The following is a 20,059-nucleotide window of genomic DNA, read 5'->3' on the forward strand; positions in this document are numbered from 1 at the left end:
ATTTATTGTTGATTTTAGTGCTGTGTGTGGAAAAAGGACTAGGCTGAATAAAATTCGAAAAGGTGAAATCGGAGCTCTTCATTAATGTCTAGCTCTGGAAGGCAACAGGACTGCTCGACGAAATCAAACTACGGATATAATGACTATTTCAGGACTCCCAGGGTACATTACAGGTGAGCGATTTTTTTTTTTTAAAAAGTGTGCCAGTTTGTATCTGTATTAAAGGATTGCATTTAAGTTACTCCTTTTTCATGTATCATGCATCATTTAAATACCATCATTAAATAGTTTCATATCGTAACTCTCTAATTTTTCGTATTCGAATATTTGATTACTTACCAATTTAGTTTCCTCTAAGTAGACTTGTAATTAATAGGTTAAAAAATTAATGATTCAATTAATCAGTTAAAATTTGTTAATTTTTAATATAAAGAATTAAAATTTCCGAGTATTAATTTTTAATATAACCAACTAAAATTTCCGTAAATTAATTTTTAATTGATAATCGTTAAAAAATAGTAACGATTATAAAGTTAATCATTAATTTTTTTCTTAAAAACCAACTGTAATGGATATTCTGCAAGAATATGACACTGACATGAATACGCACTGTTAAGAGAAAATAGGATAAAACCGGGAAGTCACGTCGAAATAATAAACGGTAACTGAAGTTTGACAGATGCTGGTCTTCAATAGATATTTAATAATACTCAATATGATGTACTGGCTAAGTTTAATTCTTTGTTTGACAATAGTGAATAATGTGTACTGTAAGAAACGTTGATATTCAGAAATGTACTGCTGACACTTTTTTTTCTCGAAGCCACTGCTGTGTCCGTTTTAAAATAAATCTTTTCTTTTCATTTTGTTAATGAAACCTTTATAATTAATTGTTATAATTTAGATGGGGGCCAATCATGCGCTTCAAATAATGGCGATCGCTTCGTAAATGGACCAGTATTACCCAACAAAATTTTTAACACTATTCTAACGTGATATTTCAGATGTCTTTTGAAAGGACTCAGACGAAAGAAGGGAAAATGGGTCAGTTCAGTGTCTTGAAAATGCTACTATAGTGGTAAAACGTTTAGCAATTCGAACAGCAGCTGAACTGTATGGCATACCTTTTAGTACGCTGCAAGAGAGAGTTGCACGAGGGCATTTTCAGTGCTCGAAGTTAGGAAGAAACTGTGATTTACAGTGAAATTGCGAAGAATCTCTCGTAAACCATTATCAAATAGCTATCAAACATATTTCATGGTCGAACACCTGTTCAACTGAGGCGTATTGCCTTTGAATCTTGTTGGGATAACGTGTAAGACGGAAAATGTCATCGAAATAATTAGATGCCGGTAATTGTATGTTGCTAGGCGGGAGTCTGTGAGAACAGATTAAACATAACAAGATATTTGAGTATGTCTTAAGGACATAATGTATTGTGAATTAACATTATTAAGAATTGTACCAGAGTTTAAAGAAAAATTATTACGAAGATAGTTTTATATAAAGGGAAACACGAATAAGATGATGACATAGATAAAGGTAATTATGGGTCAGTCCATTTCAAATCATCCAGCTAAAATATCAAATGAAACCCATAGTCTCAGAATGGCATGAAGATTTTTCTGTTTACTCTACTTGCCATCCTTATTGATCACACCAAATTTTAATTTGATATCTTATATACTTTTTTAGTTAAATTTTTTTTTAGTTTGATAAAATATACGTTTTTGTTGTTGCCGAGGGTTAAAGAGATTACAACATTGATATACTAAAAAGATCATAACTTTGTTAATTCTCATCATATCACAATGATTTTTTCACTAAAATGATCACAATAAGATACAGAATAAGGTAAAAATACATTCAGCTACTTGTACTTGAATTGTTGTAGTGAATATTAGCTCAAAACTGGATATTACGATTTTTTTAAAGAAAAAACATAAAATTTTAAAATGCAGTAAAAACTTAAAGGCACTACATAAACCAATGTATTTTATATGTATTTATAAGCCTAAAGGCATGAGCTAATGTGTTCTGAAAGAAAAACTGTGGGTTTTTAACTGCAAATATTTTTAAACCATTTATCTTTAGAGTACGGCCAGGTATTTTAAGAAAATCGTTGACCTTCACGTTGGCAGCTCTAGCGTTGTCCCTAATTGTCACAGGGACATGAACCATATCTCGTTACAAAGCTTATGGAACACGGATTCCAACAAGGTAACTTCTGTGCCCCCTTGTTTCCAACCCACAGAAGAAGAAGAAGAAAAAAATGGCTTTTTTAAAAAAATATTTTGTCGGACTCTGGCAACACTGTTCATTGTCATACGCAGGAAAAAAAATTCTCGCATACACACCAGACATTGGGTGGAATCATATAAAAAATAAAGGGCCTAGGTACAATAGCTTGCGAGATAAAAATTCGAAACCTCGTATATACTATGGTCAACCTGTATATATTTTACGAAGGAACTGTGGTTTTCCCTCAGGTTGGCAACCCTGGCGACTTCCCTAATTGTCACAGAGACGCGAATGATACCTCGTTGCAAAGCTTACGGAACACTGGTTCCAATGAGGTAACTGTTGTGCCCCCCCCCCCCCCCCCCGGCTCCCAACCCACAAAAGAAGATGAAAATCATCTTTGACTTTTGTGGGACTTTGGCAACACTGTTTTTTGTCATAAAAGAAAAATCACTTCCTCCTACGGATTCGGCATGGGGAGGCACAGTCTAGGTTCATTAGGAGCCGAGCAACAGAAGTTTGAAGTACTGGTGCTAAGAAAAATGAAATGAAATGAAATCTTTGAGTTTTACGTCCCACGGTTATGCCCGTTAGGCTAAAGGAGACGGTGATGATGAGTAATGAATGAAATGGTGGAATGAAGAAAGTGGGAGGAAACGGGATAACCCCAAGAAAACCCACGCACACGGTATTTGTCCACCACAAAGTTCACTTGGTGGGGGCTGGGATCGAACCCGGGACTCCAAGCACCAGAGATGAACGCTCTACCACTGAGCCACCGCGGCCCCCTACTGGTGCTAAGAGAAAGGGATGAGCCAGGCATCTTCTAAGGGTTAAAATAGTGCACATTTTACTTTCTGAAAAACTCATTGAATGATTTACATGTAAGGCGTAATGAAATTATGACATTTTAATCAAGCTGAAGATGTTAAATTATTTAAGCTGCAGTAAATTTATCAATGTTCTAGTACTAATACAACTGCGCATAAGCTTTTACAGTAAAATTTAAAATCAAATAACCAAAATATAATTTTATTATTTTTACTCATAAGCGCTTTCGATAACTGTCTTAGTTTTTAATAAATTAAAAATATATTTAATGTATTTAGAAAGTAAGATCGTTTCACAAAGTATTTCACAAATCAAAACAGTTCGTTGGAATCTTATATCAGTTTAGGTAGCAATTTCGTTCGGTATCTTGAGGAGTGCGAATCCTACAGCCCTCAGGTTCATGAAAAAGAGTTGAGTTGAGTTGATTTCAGTTTAGCGTCCCTTTCAGCAGCGAGGCTATATGAGACGTGGACCTACTGATTAACGTGGAATCCGAAGCACATGAGTTCATGAAAAAGACTTTGGATTGAAAGCTACATGGTGTTTTTTTGCCACCAGCCATGGGAAGTCTCCTTGTGACGGTATAGGTGGCACTGTCAAGCGCATCGTGACAAAAGCAAGTCTCCAACGTAGTCCTGGTAATGCTATTGATAATTCCGAATTTTTTTTATTTATTTATTTTTTTTTTTTTTATTTTTGCAAGGAAAATATAGAAAATATAAAGTTCACAATGATTAGAAAAAAAACATTGATAGAGGCACGAAAAAACTTAGAAGGGCGTTTCATTCAAGCCAGGACAGTACCTGGAACACGTAGTCTTCATCACTTTGTGCCCAAATCTGAAGACTCCACTGCAACAAAACGAGTAAGTTTAGATGACAACTTTTGCACAATATTCAACTTTTCTGGAGTAAATCATTCGGTGAAAATGCCTGATGTGGGTGTGCACAATTACATTGCATGCCTTTATGATGACCGGTGGTATTTTGGATTAGTTTTGTCAAAACATGAAGATGAAGGAGACGTTAAAATTAAATTTATGGATCCCCATGGGCCTGCTACATCTTTTCACTGGCCCCAAAAGAAGATGTTTGCTGGATTCCTATGAGTAACATAATTTCATGTGTAACCCCCCCCCCCCCTCCCAGTCACAAAAGCATCCGGAAGAATGTATTATTTTTCCAAAAAGGAAATAGGTTCAATCAATCTTCAGTGCAACAAGATGTTGAAACAAATGCAAGCACAGAAATAAAATATTGTTAGTATTTTATTTAAACATTTTCTGTAATTCCACTTCAGGACACCTATGGTGTAAATAGTAAATAAACCACTTCAGGACTTTAAGATGATTTGGTAAATTCTTTTTTCGTTCACTGATTATATTCAATCTGTTGTATGTGATGAATATGTATAATTCATTAAACTCATAGTGAATAGCTATTTTCTTCTTCTTTTGTGGGTTGGGAACCGGGAGGGGCACAAAAGTTACCTCATTGGAACCAGTGTTCCGTAAGCTTTGCAACGAGGTATCACTCGCGTCTCTGTGACAATTAGGGAAGTCGCCAGGGTTGCCAACCTGAGGGAAAACCACAGTTCCTTCGTAAAATATATACAGGTTGACCATAGTATATACGAGGTTTCGAATTTTTATCTCGCAAGCTATTGTACCTAGGCCCTTTATTTTTTATATGATTCCACCCAATGTCTGGTGTGTATGCGAGAATTTTTTTTCCTGCGTATGACAATGAACAGTGTTGCCAGAGTCCGACAAAATATTTTTTTTAAAAAGCTATTTTTTCTTCTTCTTCTTCTGTGGGTTGGAAACAAGGGGGCACAGAAGTTACCTTGTTGGAATCCGTGTTCCATAAGCTTTGTAACGAGATATGGTTCATGTCCCTGTGACAATTAGGGACAACGCTAGAGCTGCCAACGTGAAGGTCAACGATTTTCTTAAAATACCTGGCCGTACTCTAAAGATAAATGGTTTAAAAATATTTGCAGTTAAAAACCCACAGTTTTTCTTTCAGAACACATTAGCTCATGCCTTTAGGCTTATAAATACATATAAAATACATTGGTTTATGTAGTGCCTTTAAGTTTTTACTGTATTTTAAAATTTTATGTTTTTTCTTTAAAAAAATCGTAATATCCAGTTTTGAGCTAATATTCACTACAACAATTCAAGTACAAGTAGCTGAATGTATTTTTACCTTATTCTGTATCTTATTGTGATCATTTTAGTGAAAAAATCATTGTGATATGATGAGAATTAACAAAGTTATGATCTTTTTAGTATATCAATGTCGTAATCTCTTTAACCCTCGGCAACAACAAAAACGTATATTTTACCAAACTAAAAAAATTTTTAACTAAAAAAGTATATAAGATATCAAATTAAAATTTGGTGTGATCAATAAGGATGGCAAGTAGAGTAAACAGAAAAATCTTCATGCCATTCTGAGACTATGGGTTTCATGACCTGGATGAATTGACATGGACTGACCCTTATGTGTAATTAAGATTTTTTCTAGAGTGATTCTTTTTCGTTCCGATTATTGTGTATGTAAGATACACCACTGCATTTATGGGGCCGCGGTGGCTCAGTGGTAGAGCGTTCACCTCTGGTGCTAGGGGTCCCGGGTTTGATCTCAGCCCCCGCCAAGTGAACTTTGTGGTGGACAAATACCGTATGCGTGGGTTTTCTCGAGGTTCTCCCGTTTCCTCCCACTTTCTTCATTCCACCATTTCATTCATTACTCATCATCACTGTCTCCTTTAGCTTAACCGGCATAATCGTGGGACGTAAAACTCAAAGATTTAATTTCATTTTACGACTGCATTTACTATTATTTGTTAGAGTGGTTATGGGCATCGGCCCTCGATTCAAGTTTAATATAACAAACCACATTGTGTTGGAATCTGAAAATGTAGCATTTCTTGGGAGGTAAAACTTGAAATTGTAAATTAGCATTTTATTTTGCAGTGAAGTGATTTCATTAAGGTTGATGTACAGATATAACATTACTTTTTGTCGGTTCGTAGGATTAAAGGTTATACAAGGTGGACTACATACCTTGATACGCCCTTGTAATTTTTGTATAAAATACTGAAATTCCGTATCACGAAAATATCGTGAGGCGGACATTATTGGATATACTCGGATTCAACACCCAGGTTGCCAGTGTTGCAAACCGAACATAAAATTACATTTTCTTTAAATTACATCCAAAACGCGAACTCACAATACCACTCAGTGTTAGTGTCAAGCACTGTTACAAAATAAGGATGCTACAGTATCACAAACACCGAAAAACAACCACATTTTACAGTCCTACAATAGTAATTACCCAACTGAGACGGACGGGATAATGCACATCTGAAATACCTTGGCGTCGAATACTACGGCCACCATATGAAATATTTCAACAAGTAAAAACAAAGTTGCAAGGAACTGAATATTTGACTTTTTTCAAACGACTCGATTTCGAAAACGTGTCTGATAAGTATCACAACCAGTTACGCAAATAGTTTCTAATAGACATAAAGATCATAATGCCGTTTCCAGCAATTTACTATCTCAAATCATTCACAAGATATTAAAAAAATTGAAAGATTAGAAAATTTGATATATTGTTTAAAATGGGTTGTTTGTGGGAATTTTTAAAACAATTTTTGATTTACTTTGTCTTTATAACAGTACAACAATATCTTTTGATAGTTGTAAGCACAAGAAGTTCTAAGAATTATGCAATTTTAAGCACTGTTGCAAACTTTACCAGCTTTTACCATAATCGTTTGAGATAAATTGCTGTAAATTGCATTATGATCTTCACATTTCTGAAAATTATCTTTTAATTGGATGATATACTAGTGTAAGTAGCACGGTTAGCTGGTTTAAACCAACTAGTTTTTTTAAAAAAAACCAAGGTGGGTTAAACCATGGTTTAAACCAGCTGGATTTTTTTTTTAAAAAAACAACTGGTTTAAACCAAAAAACGAATTATGTTCGTAAAAGTGTAAGTGTACATACAATCCTGATGAACACACATTTGTGGGTTATCACGTTTCATTCCCGTATAATATTGTATTATATTCAGACCTAAATTCCCCATTCATTACTCCAAGAGATTATACTACAAAAGAAACTTTATATATATAAATATGTAAGTTTATGAATGTTCCTTTTGTGATTTTTTAAATACTTTGTTATTATTGTTAATGCAACTGCTGCAATCAAAGAAAAAATCTGAATATTGTTTCGTTTTAATAATGTTTAGTTTACTATTGATAAAATACATTGAAACGCCGTACTTTTTTTTGGGGGGGGAGGGGTCATACAAACCCGACGAGAGGCATTTATTGAAATCAGAAGTATCTTTGGCATCTATTTATGTATAAATGTTTCAGAGCCAAAATGTACTCAAATAATTCGCATCTTTATTCACTTCTCTTACTAATATGCAAATTAAGTCGTTTTATTTCTTTAACTTGGACTAATAAAAGTCGTAGTGAACTAACTTGGACTGAACTAGTTCTTCTGTACTCTGCAATATTTTGAAGTTGTCCGTATGTAATTCTGTACAATGGTTTCACTTGTGCAACTGTTTATCTTTTTGTTCTTCTGAAATGACTCTTGATAATTAGACAATTATATTAACAAATATGTAACGATCGGTACAATGTATTTTTATCAGGAGTCATTCGTGAGTGAATCGGCAAACGTATCGCACTTGTGACCAATTAGTCCCGGTTTCGAGTTCAAGTGGAGGAGAATTTCTCTTGGATGTAAGCAGAGAAGCGGTTTGGATTCCGCTTTAAGCTTATGTGACCCCTTCCAGCATAACCCGGTTGTTGCATAGTAACACCAAGGCGAAACAAACTTATTTCTGTCCATATGTGATATAAATACATAGAGCAAATTATTTAAACCAAAAAAACTGGTTTTTTGGTTTTTTCAATAAAAACCATCGTTTTTGCCAACCCTGGTAAGTAGTTTTTCGAGCAGCTTTTGACAAAAATCAAATTTTCAATCTCCTGTAACTCAGTTCGTATTCATTCCAAATCGTAATATGATGAGCATAGTATTCGACACTAAGGTAATTTGAATGTCCATTGCCCTGTACGTCTCACTTGAGTTATTACTGTTGTAGAGACCTCCAACATTTGGATGTTTGTGATAATGTACTGTCCTTAGTTTGAAACACAAATAATAAATATGACATTCGTATAAATCTTCACTTAATATATACAGTTAAAATATGTAATAACCTGGCATAGTGCCATTTGAAAAACTATAACCATGTTGGGTTGAGAACACTGTTAACCTGGTGGTATCACAGAGAATGCTAAATAATGTCGCACTGCCGATATTTGAACAGCACAAAATTTCAGAGATTTTTTGGCTATTAATTTAAAAGTTACAAATGCGTATCAAGAAAATTGTTCCGCTTTGTACAAGAACAACACTCAATAAGAGGCATTTTTTTTTTTTACAAGTGACTTCATACGACATAGTTGTTGGATATATATAAACTGATAAAAGTATGTAGTTCTACAAGTAAGTTCCCTTATACAAAACACGCATAAAGATGACGCTTATTCATTAAAATGTAGCGTCGAATTGCCGTTTTCCATTTACATGCTTAAGTAAGAACAGGGTGATTTTTTTAAAAAACTCACGGATTTCATTTTGGTCTAGAATTACTAACTGAAGTCCGATTTTCATGCGGTTTGTGGCAAATGATCAAGGAAGGATGGGAGATTTATGGAACTATGTTTACTTGTTTAAATTCATCTGGAGCAATATCGGCCATGCACCAACGAAAACAGCAAATATTAGCCAGTGTACCTTACAATTGGAATGAGGTGCGGTGCGGTGTGGAGATTTGAGTTTTCTTCGTTAGAATGTAACCTCGTCAAGGTCAATAAGAAATAGGAAACTCAGCCGTTGTATTGGAAATTATGTTGTACAGTTCTGTGCTACTCTGTGAGTATGATCAGGACACAGTGAGAATAGTGTACTCTTTGGAGTAACATGAGTTTATCGTTAAAAGTTTTGGAGAACGGAATCTGTTGTTGCTACGCAAAGCGCATTTAGAAACAAATTTTTGCCCCAGACAGGAACATATGGTCGCTAGTGAATAAATTGGAAGAAAAAGGATCGGTTTTGGATGAGACATGGAAGTATCTAATCCCTCATGCGGGTGCTATGGAAGATGTCAGTTATCGACTCCTTAGGTCGCCCAAGAAACCTCTCCGTCGTTTGTCGGAAGAAACCGGCTATAGCTATTCAACATATGATTTATAGGTATTACCACTAACACTTAATTCGTATTCCGCAATTTCGCTTCAATACCTAATTCCACTTCTACGGTACACTGTCGAAAATTTGCTATTTTTCTTGAGGCGTGGTCTATATTACCCCGAATGATTTTAAACAGTTAAACATAGTCCCATAAATCTCCCATCCTTCCTTGATCATTCGTCACAAACCACATGGAAATCGGACTTCAGTTAGAAATTCTATATCCAAATGAAAACAGAGAGTTTTTTTTAAAAAAATCACCCTGTATAATTTTAACTTTTATTACTCATTCTCTACTTATAAATCTTTCTCTGTGTTTTCTACTCTTTATTTCACGTTTCCTTCCTATTTTATCCTTTCCATTCTATTACCTTATTTTCTTTAATCTAATTTCGCATAAAATTTTCAGCATCATTGCTTCGTAACAATGTTTAAATTCTGAAAGCAAAAGAACGTATTTGCTTGGATTTATGAAAACGTCCAACGTTTCGTTTAACCTGATACACACATTTTAAAGATTTGAATACCTCTTCTACTTTTCCGTTTGTTCGAAGTAAATTCACCATCCTGATCTGATGCTTCTTCCACATACAAAACTCCAGTCTTCCTTCTCGTAGTTCTTTTGCTTCTATGAGAATTCTCAACACCAGGAATTTGTAATTCCGTTCCGGCATTGGTATTATTTGGTTCTCCTTTTGGAATCCAGCTTACTTCTACACGCTCTAGTGGATGCACAGTTTGAAGATCGCTTCCTAAATTATATCTGCTCTCCATAATGATTTGCGAATCCAATGGAGTACCTGTTAATAATAAATAAATCAATATGTATACGTTATTGGCTAAGTGCATCATCTTATACAGTGTGTGTCGGGACCACCAATACACTTTGCACGAATAGAAACAAGGAAAAAGGTTATAATTTGCTAAGAAGTGCTTAATTATCAGTTACCGGACTATGAATGAGTGAAAGTTGTGTCTTATCGAATATATCCAATTAGAAAAGCTAAGTATCTTTTGAGAAATGACTAATGTGAACTTTCTTCTTGATTAATATGACGAATACGTACAAATCTTATCTGTTCCCTCCTGATAAGTTATCGGCATAATGAATTTTGCCAGCACAACGTATGTTTATACACAAATCAACTAAAGTGCGAAATAAACCAGTAATGCGCCACTAAACTGAACTTGAACCTAGCGCATTACAAGATATTTGAAAAGTGGCAACTCGGGTTTCGATCTTTACCACAGGATGCTAAAAACTGGAACTTAATCCGTATCATATGATCTTAAAATTAAAATCTACGAAACCCTTTTCTAATCGATATGAGTAAATAACCGAACGAAACCCTTTTCTAATCGATATGAGTAAATAACCGAAATGACTTCATAAATGGTTTGATACGTTTACGGAAACATAAGTTTGTGTTTTGTGATTAGTAATTTAGATTAAACATGCGGCTGTAAATTAATCAAAGCCTCGGATCGACATATCAAATTAATATTCTTGTCTGATATGCAGTTAAGAAGATAGGTAAGAAACAATAATTTATGATGTTTAATTGTGAGTATATAGAATGTTTAATGTTCGTATCGGAAACAGCCCCTAGGAATCAAATGTTAATTAATATAATGAAATATGAATTACTTTAATGTAATGAAAGATATTCGATGATTACGGATGTATAGCGAATATTAAAAAATAATAATAATGATGATACTTAAGGAAAATGTCTAGTGTAAAATATAATATAGAAAAGGCTGTTTAAAATTAGAAGGAATTTGATTAAACGAATTAAATAAACATCGATATGTTGTTTCGAATGTTCTTATACTGCATCATCGGATTGACAACTCATGTGATTTTCAGGCATTGGTTGATCATTTTTTTCGCCAGTTATTGAAGGGTGTGTATAGAATGCTACAAACCTGTACTTTATTATGAGAGTGTCTCATCAGCGCACCGAGTCTCCAATCCGTTTGCAATGGAATGCGTACCTTTGTGAGTAGAGATGTATTTCAAACTTTTAACTTAGTAGTGCGTATTCAACGTCTCGAATCCCACGTTTATTAATTTCTGTATTTTCATCCACAGTTCGATGCTTTTCCACTCGATACGTACAAAAGTTATGTAGAGTAAATACTAAAATTTATTTTAATAACAGTTCTGCAAATACATATATATACTAAAGCGAAGTAAAATTCTGAATGATTTTCTAGTCTTGGACATACTTATGTGAAAATACACGAAATATTAGCACAAAGAGAGAACAGAAACAAATAAATCCAGTACCTTGTACAAACACTGTATTATCAGCTGTAACATACTGACCAAGAGGATCTGAAGTAGTGGAACCGACGATTACAGAATTCCTCTCTCCTGATTCGAACTGATTCGCTACAGTTTCCTCTGTCTCTTCACTGAATATTGGCTCTGGTTTAATTATTACGTTCTCAATTGCTTCTCTGTCTATTGGTTCAGCAGCAAGAATGACTGTTTCAGAAGCTGAGTGGCTCGTTTCGGCAGACTGTAATTGTTTTGAACTGGTTCTCGTATTAATTCGTTTGGGATCCAATGTCTTTGTACCTGAAGACCCATGTGCTGGTTGTACTGGGGAATCAACGGCAATTTGTTGTGAAGCGGAGGAAGAGTGAGCAGTGGCGGTTCGCGTTAGTTTTGATGAAGACTGCTGCTGGAAACAAACAACAAAAATTAGAAACCTCTCAGATCTTTAAATACATCATTACAAAATAAGAACTTTATCACAGAAAAATTCAGACAATCGTTATGAAAACGTTTTGTTTATGTAAAATGAAATCAAAGAAGGCAGACAAGAGAATAAGAATACCTTCTAAAGAACTGATGACAACCATCCGCTCGTTTACTTGCGGGATGCAATGGAAGTAATAATTAGCTACAGCCTATTAATAAATTACAGCTAATGGAGTGCTTCTAAAAATGAAATGAAATCTTAAATTTTACATACCACGGTTATACTGGCTATGCTAAAAGAGACGGTGATGAGAAATGAATGAAATGGTGGAATGAATAAAGTGGAAAGAAACGGGAGAACCCCAAGAAAACCCACGCACACGGTGTCTGTCCACCACAAAGTTTACTTGGCGCGAGCTGGGATCGAACCAAGCACCCCATGCACCAAAGGTGAACGGTCTATCACTGAGCCACCATATCCCTCAGAATGCTTCTGTTTTCTGTTCACAAATGAAAGAATTATGTAGCATGTGAAAAGTTACAGAGCTGTGAAAGAAAAAAACAACTCTAAAAATAAGTAACCTCCTGTATGGTACAGTCCGCAGCAAAAAATCTGCAACATGAGAATGTAAATTTATTGTGAAGCGACAAAGTCTTTTGCTCCAAAATAAGTGTGCAGGGGAGGACGCCGAGGTTTCTCCTGGCGTGATTTGTGCCACTTAGACGTTATGTTGATTCCCTGTGCTGTTAGGTGTAACTTCACAATAAACTTACATGCTCATATTGCAGGTTTTTTGCTGGGAATTGTACCATATTTTCTATTTGTGTTATTATCTAAATTGCATTAATTTCTTATACTGTTCCATCAGTTTTTTTTTTTATTATTATTTCTAATAATAAAATACAGATGTTCAATGTTGGATAATAAATTATTCTGTACTAGACAAAGTTAAAATAAATTCTTTGTAACCGACTCCATCTGACAGAGAAAGACGGTAGAAGGTGAGACGAAGAATTCCTACGAGGAGATCACCTCCACATCATGAACAGAGAGAGCCGGTAGTTGTTTTCATAAATCCTTAATCAATGTGCTTTTTAAGACAGGGTAATGAGAGTGTCTTGTGTATGCTCAATTCGTAGTTTACATAGATACATATATACAACAGATGTGTAAGTTTTCTAAAAACTTTCATTATACGATATTAAAAGTTTTACGTATTTCGTAGCCTCTAAGCAAAGGCAACTGCATGCTGACTCTGAAGAACATGGAAGATTCTTTTCTAGTACAGTAAAACTTGTCAACTTGGCCACCTCTCTAAGTTGGCTACCTGCTCATCTTGGCCTATTTCGTCTTGAACCTACATTCTTTCATAAGACATTCGTTACCTATTACTCTGTAAGTTGGCCACCTGTCTATCTTGGAATTTTGTCGCATTGAAGCAATATTTACCCTATGATGATAATGATAAATTTACCTGAGTATCTCAGCCACGCAAAATACTGTTCTGTTATGTTTTCTAACTGTCTCGTATTCCCATATGAGAGGCAGATGTTCTATATTTGTGACAGGAGACAAAGAAGCATGGATCCTACGATTTGTTCTTGGACATCAATGGCCAGAACACTACCCTGATAAAAGGGTGGTGAAGGAAGATGTGAATAAGAATTCGCAGATACTGGAATTCAGGAAATGGTTGTACGTATTTGTTTACCCTCTCTATTTGGTAAAACCATTAGCTATATCGACTCCTTTCATCAGTGGGGAGCTTTAGTAATTCCGGAAAATTCTTAAGGTTAAAGCTAAAAATCTCAATTGTCAAGTATTAACACTTGACGACTTGTCGAAAGGTAGCGGAGGTTTTGAGATAAGAATTCCCTTAAGATTTTCTCAAAACATCTTTTACTCGAGGGAAACACTTTTAGCTCATTAACAAGAGGTACACGATACTATACAAGAACAACAAAATTAGAATGTGCATATGTGCCAAAAAGAATAAAAGAAATACGTCAAGAATGAACCACCATAAAATTCGTAATTTTTCTAGTACTGTACATTTTTATGATTACTCTATACACATTATTTAAACGTAGCTGTCGTGCCATTGCTTATTAAAATTTTAGTCAAGTAATAGTAGAAATCCTATTCTAAAAATGCACCATCACACTTATTTTCTGTAAGTTGACCACTTTTCAATGGAACCGATGGTGGCCAATATACATAAGTTTCACTGTAATAACATTATTTTCCAAAAAGTAGAGAACTCTTATTCCTTACAAAACTTTATTATCATGTTTACTGTACCTACTTTTAACATTTCAGATAATACAGAAACTCTAATAGTAAAATCACTTTAAATAGTAACGAAACAAACGTAAGTGTGCACTTGAAATTGTATAATTCATAATACGTATCATTTAATGATACATACAGTTGCAAAAAATTTCATTTTAGATCTCTATTCTATCGTTATTTACATATTTTATGAAAAACTTGCAATATTTTCTACAATTTTGAGAAAACAAGAAATCCTTATTTTTGGAGACAAAAAAAGGAAAAATATCACAGTCTGATTTCTTAACAATTATATTTATGAAACTTATGCAAGAAGGATACTATTGTGTTTTATGACCATTTAAAAAAGAATTTTTGCACAAGCATTTCTGTCTGGTTATTAAGAGACTAGGGAAATCTAGAGAACAAAAATTATGTTGAATTAGGACTGAACGATTATCTAGTTTGAAATGCCACTTCTACACGCAACGTACTATACACACACTAAAATCCGTTAAGTTTAGCCGCTTGCTTAGTTGACAAGATATTTCTGGAATGATACATTTATATGCTATTATTACAGCACATTTTTTATTGATCTAAAATATATTATTTGAATTTATTTACATATACTTCAGAGCATTACTGGCATCTATAGCCGTAAGCCTGTTACGTGTGAAGCAGAGTGTTCCTTGGTGAGCACATATCCGGGGAAGAAAGAAACGGCCTAGGACCTGTATGCTAGGTACTATCCCAGCATTTGCCTGGTGTGAATGAGGAAAATTCAGGAAAACTTCACTTAAGAATGGCTGGCCAGAAAAAGCTGTTACACCTATTCGACCGAGTGTCCTCACCAGAAATCGAACCCGGGACCTCCTAAATCAAATCTACCTTATATAAGTGGCTAACTCACGAGATCATAATTGCATGCCTACATTAATATGATTCTGCGAATCGTTATTCTTAGGTTAGTTTCATAATCATACTAATTTGAAGCTCTGTCAAGAACCTTGGTTTATGCCAAGGTATTTTCTCACTTCTATGAAATGAAATGGAACATAAATGGGAATGAGAAAGGAAGAACTGGTACAATCAAAATATGGAAGGAAAGAGCAGGCTTAATATGGTTTGAAAAGTATTCATTCAAGACAAGAATACGGACGCTGCACTCAAAGTTTCCGGAATTTGTATTGGGGAACTTGCAATACGTTCGAAATTTTATATTTATGAAGTATGATGTGTGTTCAATATACAAGTAGCTTCCCAGCTTTTTGTTTCTCAAGAGCAGTTCAAATTGAAGAAGTTGATGAAAAAAATAAATGGATTTGACCAGACAGCATTCTCGTTGAATGATTTTTTTTATGATTTAAGGCAACAACAATGCGTTAATCGAGTGCGTGCTACGTTTATGCTGGAGTTCCCATTCAAAACAACCCTTTATGGCTGGTTTTAGGAATTTATGTCTGGTCGCGACAGCAAATAGTGCAAGGGGACATTGACATTGTGCGTGATCGACATGTGACATACCGTGAAATTCAGGCACATACGTATTGACAACACAAAACAAGTACAAATAATTCTTTATGATCATTTGTATGTGAAAATATTATGTTCTCGTGAATAATTTTACTCGAGAAAAAAAGTGTAATGTGGTGCAAGACTATGCTCAAACGGTTCTGAGCAGGAGCGTCAAATCTTGTGTACATCATCATACAGGTGATGAAACTTGTATCTATTCATATGAACTCAAAACTAAACGACGATCTGCTGTATGACTGTACGAAGATGTGTTAAAACCCACCAAAGTTGTTTGTTCACGTAGTGTTGTGAAGTAAATGATTGCTTCACAAGACTGCTCTATATAAGGCTAGGATCAGCACGCCTTCTTTTTCTCCATAGAAGCAGTGGTCAAACTATGACGTCACATGGCGACAACTAAAAGGACAAACACATACACAAATACAAAATAATGGGAAACATGTGTGGCTGAAAAGAAGAATTTGAGAAGCGTTTCTGTTAGAAATTAGTTTGTTTTGTGACTATATTGTGGGCTGTGTTTTGTTGTGTGTATTTATTTCATTATTATCATATATTGATGTGTTAATGCTGAGTGAGTGAGTGCATGCCTAATATCGAAAGAAAATGCCGTCTGAGTGTGCTGTTTCAACTTGTAAGAACAACAGCAGAAGTTGCAATAAAGACATTATTTTTCATCGTTTTCCAAAGGATTCTGCCGTCTCTGCGGTGTGGACACTGAGGTGCAAACGAAAAGACAGTTTTAAGCCCGAAAACAGTAGAATTTGTTGTATGCATTTTTGTTTGAAACATGAATTATTAGGCCTCCCTCCCAGAAAACGTCTTAAACAAGATGCAGTCCCCAAAATAAGTTTACCGTCTAATTTTTCTCCCCAAAAATCAGAACGAGGTGATCGACAGTTAGTAAGAGAGAAGAAACGACAAACAGCAAGTATACTACAAGAATCACCGTCACCTTCTAAGAAGAAGTGTAAAAGTGTACCGAGTGATAATATACAGAGTGCGGAAAAAGTCCCGGAACGGTCCAATATCTCGCGAAGTATAAAGATCAGCAAAACAAAAATAACACGTGTTAAACAGTTTTGAAAAAGCTATTCAATGATACGAAACGCAACACCCTATCCCCACCCCTTCGAGGATACTGGGGTAACTTTAAAATTTTAAATGGGAACCACCTATTTCTTATTGCATATTTGGATTCTCCAGAACAAGTGACAGTGATTTGACCCAAAATTAAAAACAGTATCTTCGCAGATAGCGCTTGAATCGACACACAATAAAAGGTGGTGGTGCAAAACGTTATGAAAATGTGCACTGTCAGTTCCGTTCTCTGTGGCCATACGATTAGTGTACTGGATTACGGTGTCGGAGGTTCTGAGTTCTGTCCCCGTTCAAGGCAAACTTTTTTTCTCTTTTATTTCCACAAATAAATTCTACAAGTTCTAACTTCAATTAGTACTCTTTTGAAGTTACATAGAATACAAATTTCGATAACTGTTTTGCAAACAGCTTTATGAAGTAGTTCTTAGTAATAGGGTTACTTACAACAAAAATAAACTATTTTTGTCGCCATTTGTATTTTCTTGCAAATTAATAAATATGGACAAATACATTATTTTTTAACGAAGTTAAAATGTATGAATTCATTATTAGGGTGTAAAAAATTCACATGAAAATGTTACTCTGCGCGGGAATCGAACTCGCGACATTTGATTCCACAATCCAGTACGCTAATCGCACGGTCAGAGAGCATGATACTGAGGTGCCACATTTTCATAACGTTTTACTTTCCTTTTGTGTGTGTGTCGATTCAAGTGCGATCCGTGAAGGCACTGTTTTCAATTTTGGGTCAAATCTCTGTAACTTTTTCTGGAGAATCCAAATATGCAATAAATAATTGGGGTTTCCATTTAAAATTTTAAAGTTACCCTTCGCATCCCTGAAGTGGTTGGGGATAAGGGGTTGTGTTTGGTATCACTGGATAGCTTTTTCAAAACCATTTAACACGTGTTATTTTTGTTTTGCTGATCTCTATACTTCGCGATATATTGGAACGTTCCGGGACTTTTTCCGCACCCTGTATATGATAATGTTCTCCAAAATAACTTAGTAAAAGAAAACGAAGAATTACGTGCACAGCTAAATAATTTAAAGAATCAATTAGAAAAAGAAAAAAGGTGCAACAGAGTTTATTAAACTCAAATTCCGAATTTGTGTAAAAAATTAAATCCCAGTAAGCAGTGCAGATTCGTAGCGAGTGAAGTTCGAAGAATTTTACAAACGTCATTCACTCATAGCCAAATTGATTGTATACTCAATCAGAAAACGAGAACTAAGTGGCAACAAGAAAATACGACAATGTGTTTGTTTCTTTGGACTTTGTCAAAGAAAACATACATGTTCTTGCGCGAAAAGTGCCATTTTCCACTGCCGAGTGTAAGTACCATTCGCCGTTGGTTTCGTTCAATAAAATGTGTACCAGGTCTTCTGAAGCAAGTCATATGCACATTGAAGGCCAAAAGTGAAAGTCTATCTCTTTCAGAAAAATTGTGTGTGATCTCGTTTGATAAAATGAATATTCTCCAAAAAGCTTGTTATGACAAACGGATTGATACTGTATATGAACCTTCTAAACAGGTGATAGTGGTGATGGTTCGAGTATTAGTGGGTAAATGGAAACAACCAATATATTTTGATTTTGATATTAAGTTTACAAAAACATTATTTGACACAATTGCCCTAGCTCTAGAAGAAATACCGTATCCTGTGGTGCTCCAGTATCAGATCTTGGAGGATCAAATAGGCGTCTTTGGAAAGAGTTAGGGATAAGAATGAGTAGCACGTCATATCGCAATTCTTTCGACACCGAAAGAAATATATTCTTTTTTGCCGATATTCCTCACATGATTAAGTTATTAAGGAATAATTTCTTAGATGAAGGATATGTAATAGCCATCAGGAGAGAGAATTTCAAAATTCCCATTAGTAGATCTTTCGAAATATGACTGTAATGAAATTAAAATAAGTCCCAAGCTTCGTGACATTCATACTAACGTCCATGGAACAGACAGACAATGCGTGAAATATGCAACAGAACTTTTTTCGGAAAGTGTTGCAAAGGCAGTGCGGTATGTATATCCAAAGGAAGAAACATTTGAACTTCATTTTGGCTATAGATAAATTTTTTGATGTTTTTAATTCGCGCCTATCTTTCGATTTTAGAAACCCCTTAAGAAGTGCTTTTGGGAATTCTATTCAATCCCAATTAAGTACTTTGTCACAAATGCTAAATCTTACTTTAGGTATAAGAAAAGTAGGAAGCAAAAATATTTTGCCATTTTAGCAAGGTATTGCAATATCTATTAAACCTTTAATATCTTATTCGAATATGTTAAAAGTAAATATGGTATACAATATATATATTAACGAGTAGACGTAACCAGGACTGCTTAGAGAATCTCTTTTCGCAGCTGCGCTTTGCTGGTGGACAGTATGATCATCCTACACCAGTTGAAGTTAAGTATCGATTAAGAAAACTAATTTTAAGTCGCAATGTTTCCGCTGTAAGTTCAAATTTGAATGTGAGTGAAGACAGTGACAAGCCGTATGTTTCCTTCGAGTTTTATGTATCACTATTGAAAGAATCATAGAGTATAGTTGAGAATCTCGAACATAAAACTGGTGAATGTTCAAGTAGTAATTATCTAATTGAACATGAAAGGCTTCATAGGAACTCTGTACACGAAACGCTGGAGGAAAATAGTGATGAGAACATATACGAAGGTTTGTTGTATATAGCTTTCAAAGAAGGTAAAAAATATCCAGAATTATGCTGAGAGGATAAGAAAATAATAGATGAAAAAGTTTCGTGGTTGTAGTTTCTCTCTAGAGGTAGTCTTGTACACCCATCGAATAAATTCTATGAAGATATGCTGTTCATGAACAGAAATTTTTTGAAGTTTCATGGTTCAACATCATTTCGACAAAAAGCAAAAGTTGTGAAAACCCTATCCGAATTGATATCGCGCAAGATACCACATGTGCCTCTTAGTGTAATAGAAAGATTTATAAGATTAAGAACTATTATTAGAATTAGGCATATAAACAATGTTAGTTCACCAAGCCACGCTCAACAAACAAAACAAAAAAAAAAAAAGTTAGT

The 20,059-nt window shown here is 34.9% G+C and overlaps 1 protein-coding gene across 11 annotated transcripts in view; it reads right to left on the minus strand.

Annotated features, from left to right (window-relative positions):
* LOC145686670 (uncharacterized) overlaps nucleotides 1-20,059 on the minus strand; it is a 165,190-nt gene that overhangs the window by 130,050 nt on the left and 15,081 nt on the right. For 9 of the 11 annotated variants that reach the window (XM_081760180.1, XM_081760170.1, XM_081760177.1 and 6 more), the window contains exons 4-5: nucleotides 11,670-12,069; nucleotides 9,904-10,176 (exon numbers count right to left, since the gene is read on the minus strand). In XM_081760180.1, the coding sequence (XP_081616306.1) occupies nucleotides 9,904-10,176; nucleotides 11,670-12,069 (673 nt within the window). The remainder of the gene's footprint in view (nucleotides 1-9,903; nucleotides 10,177-11,669; nucleotides 12,070-20,059) is intronic. The other 2 variants (XM_081760172.1, XM_081760173.1) reach the window with 2 other exon arrangements.

Source organism: Thermobia domestica, chromosome 5 (assembly GCF_964235325.1).
Source record: "Thermobia domestica chromosome 5, izTheDome1.hap1.1, whole genome shotgun sequence".
NCBI classification, from domain to species: Eukaryota; Metazoa; Arthropoda; class Insecta; order Zygentoma; family Lepismatidae; genus Thermobia; species Thermobia domestica.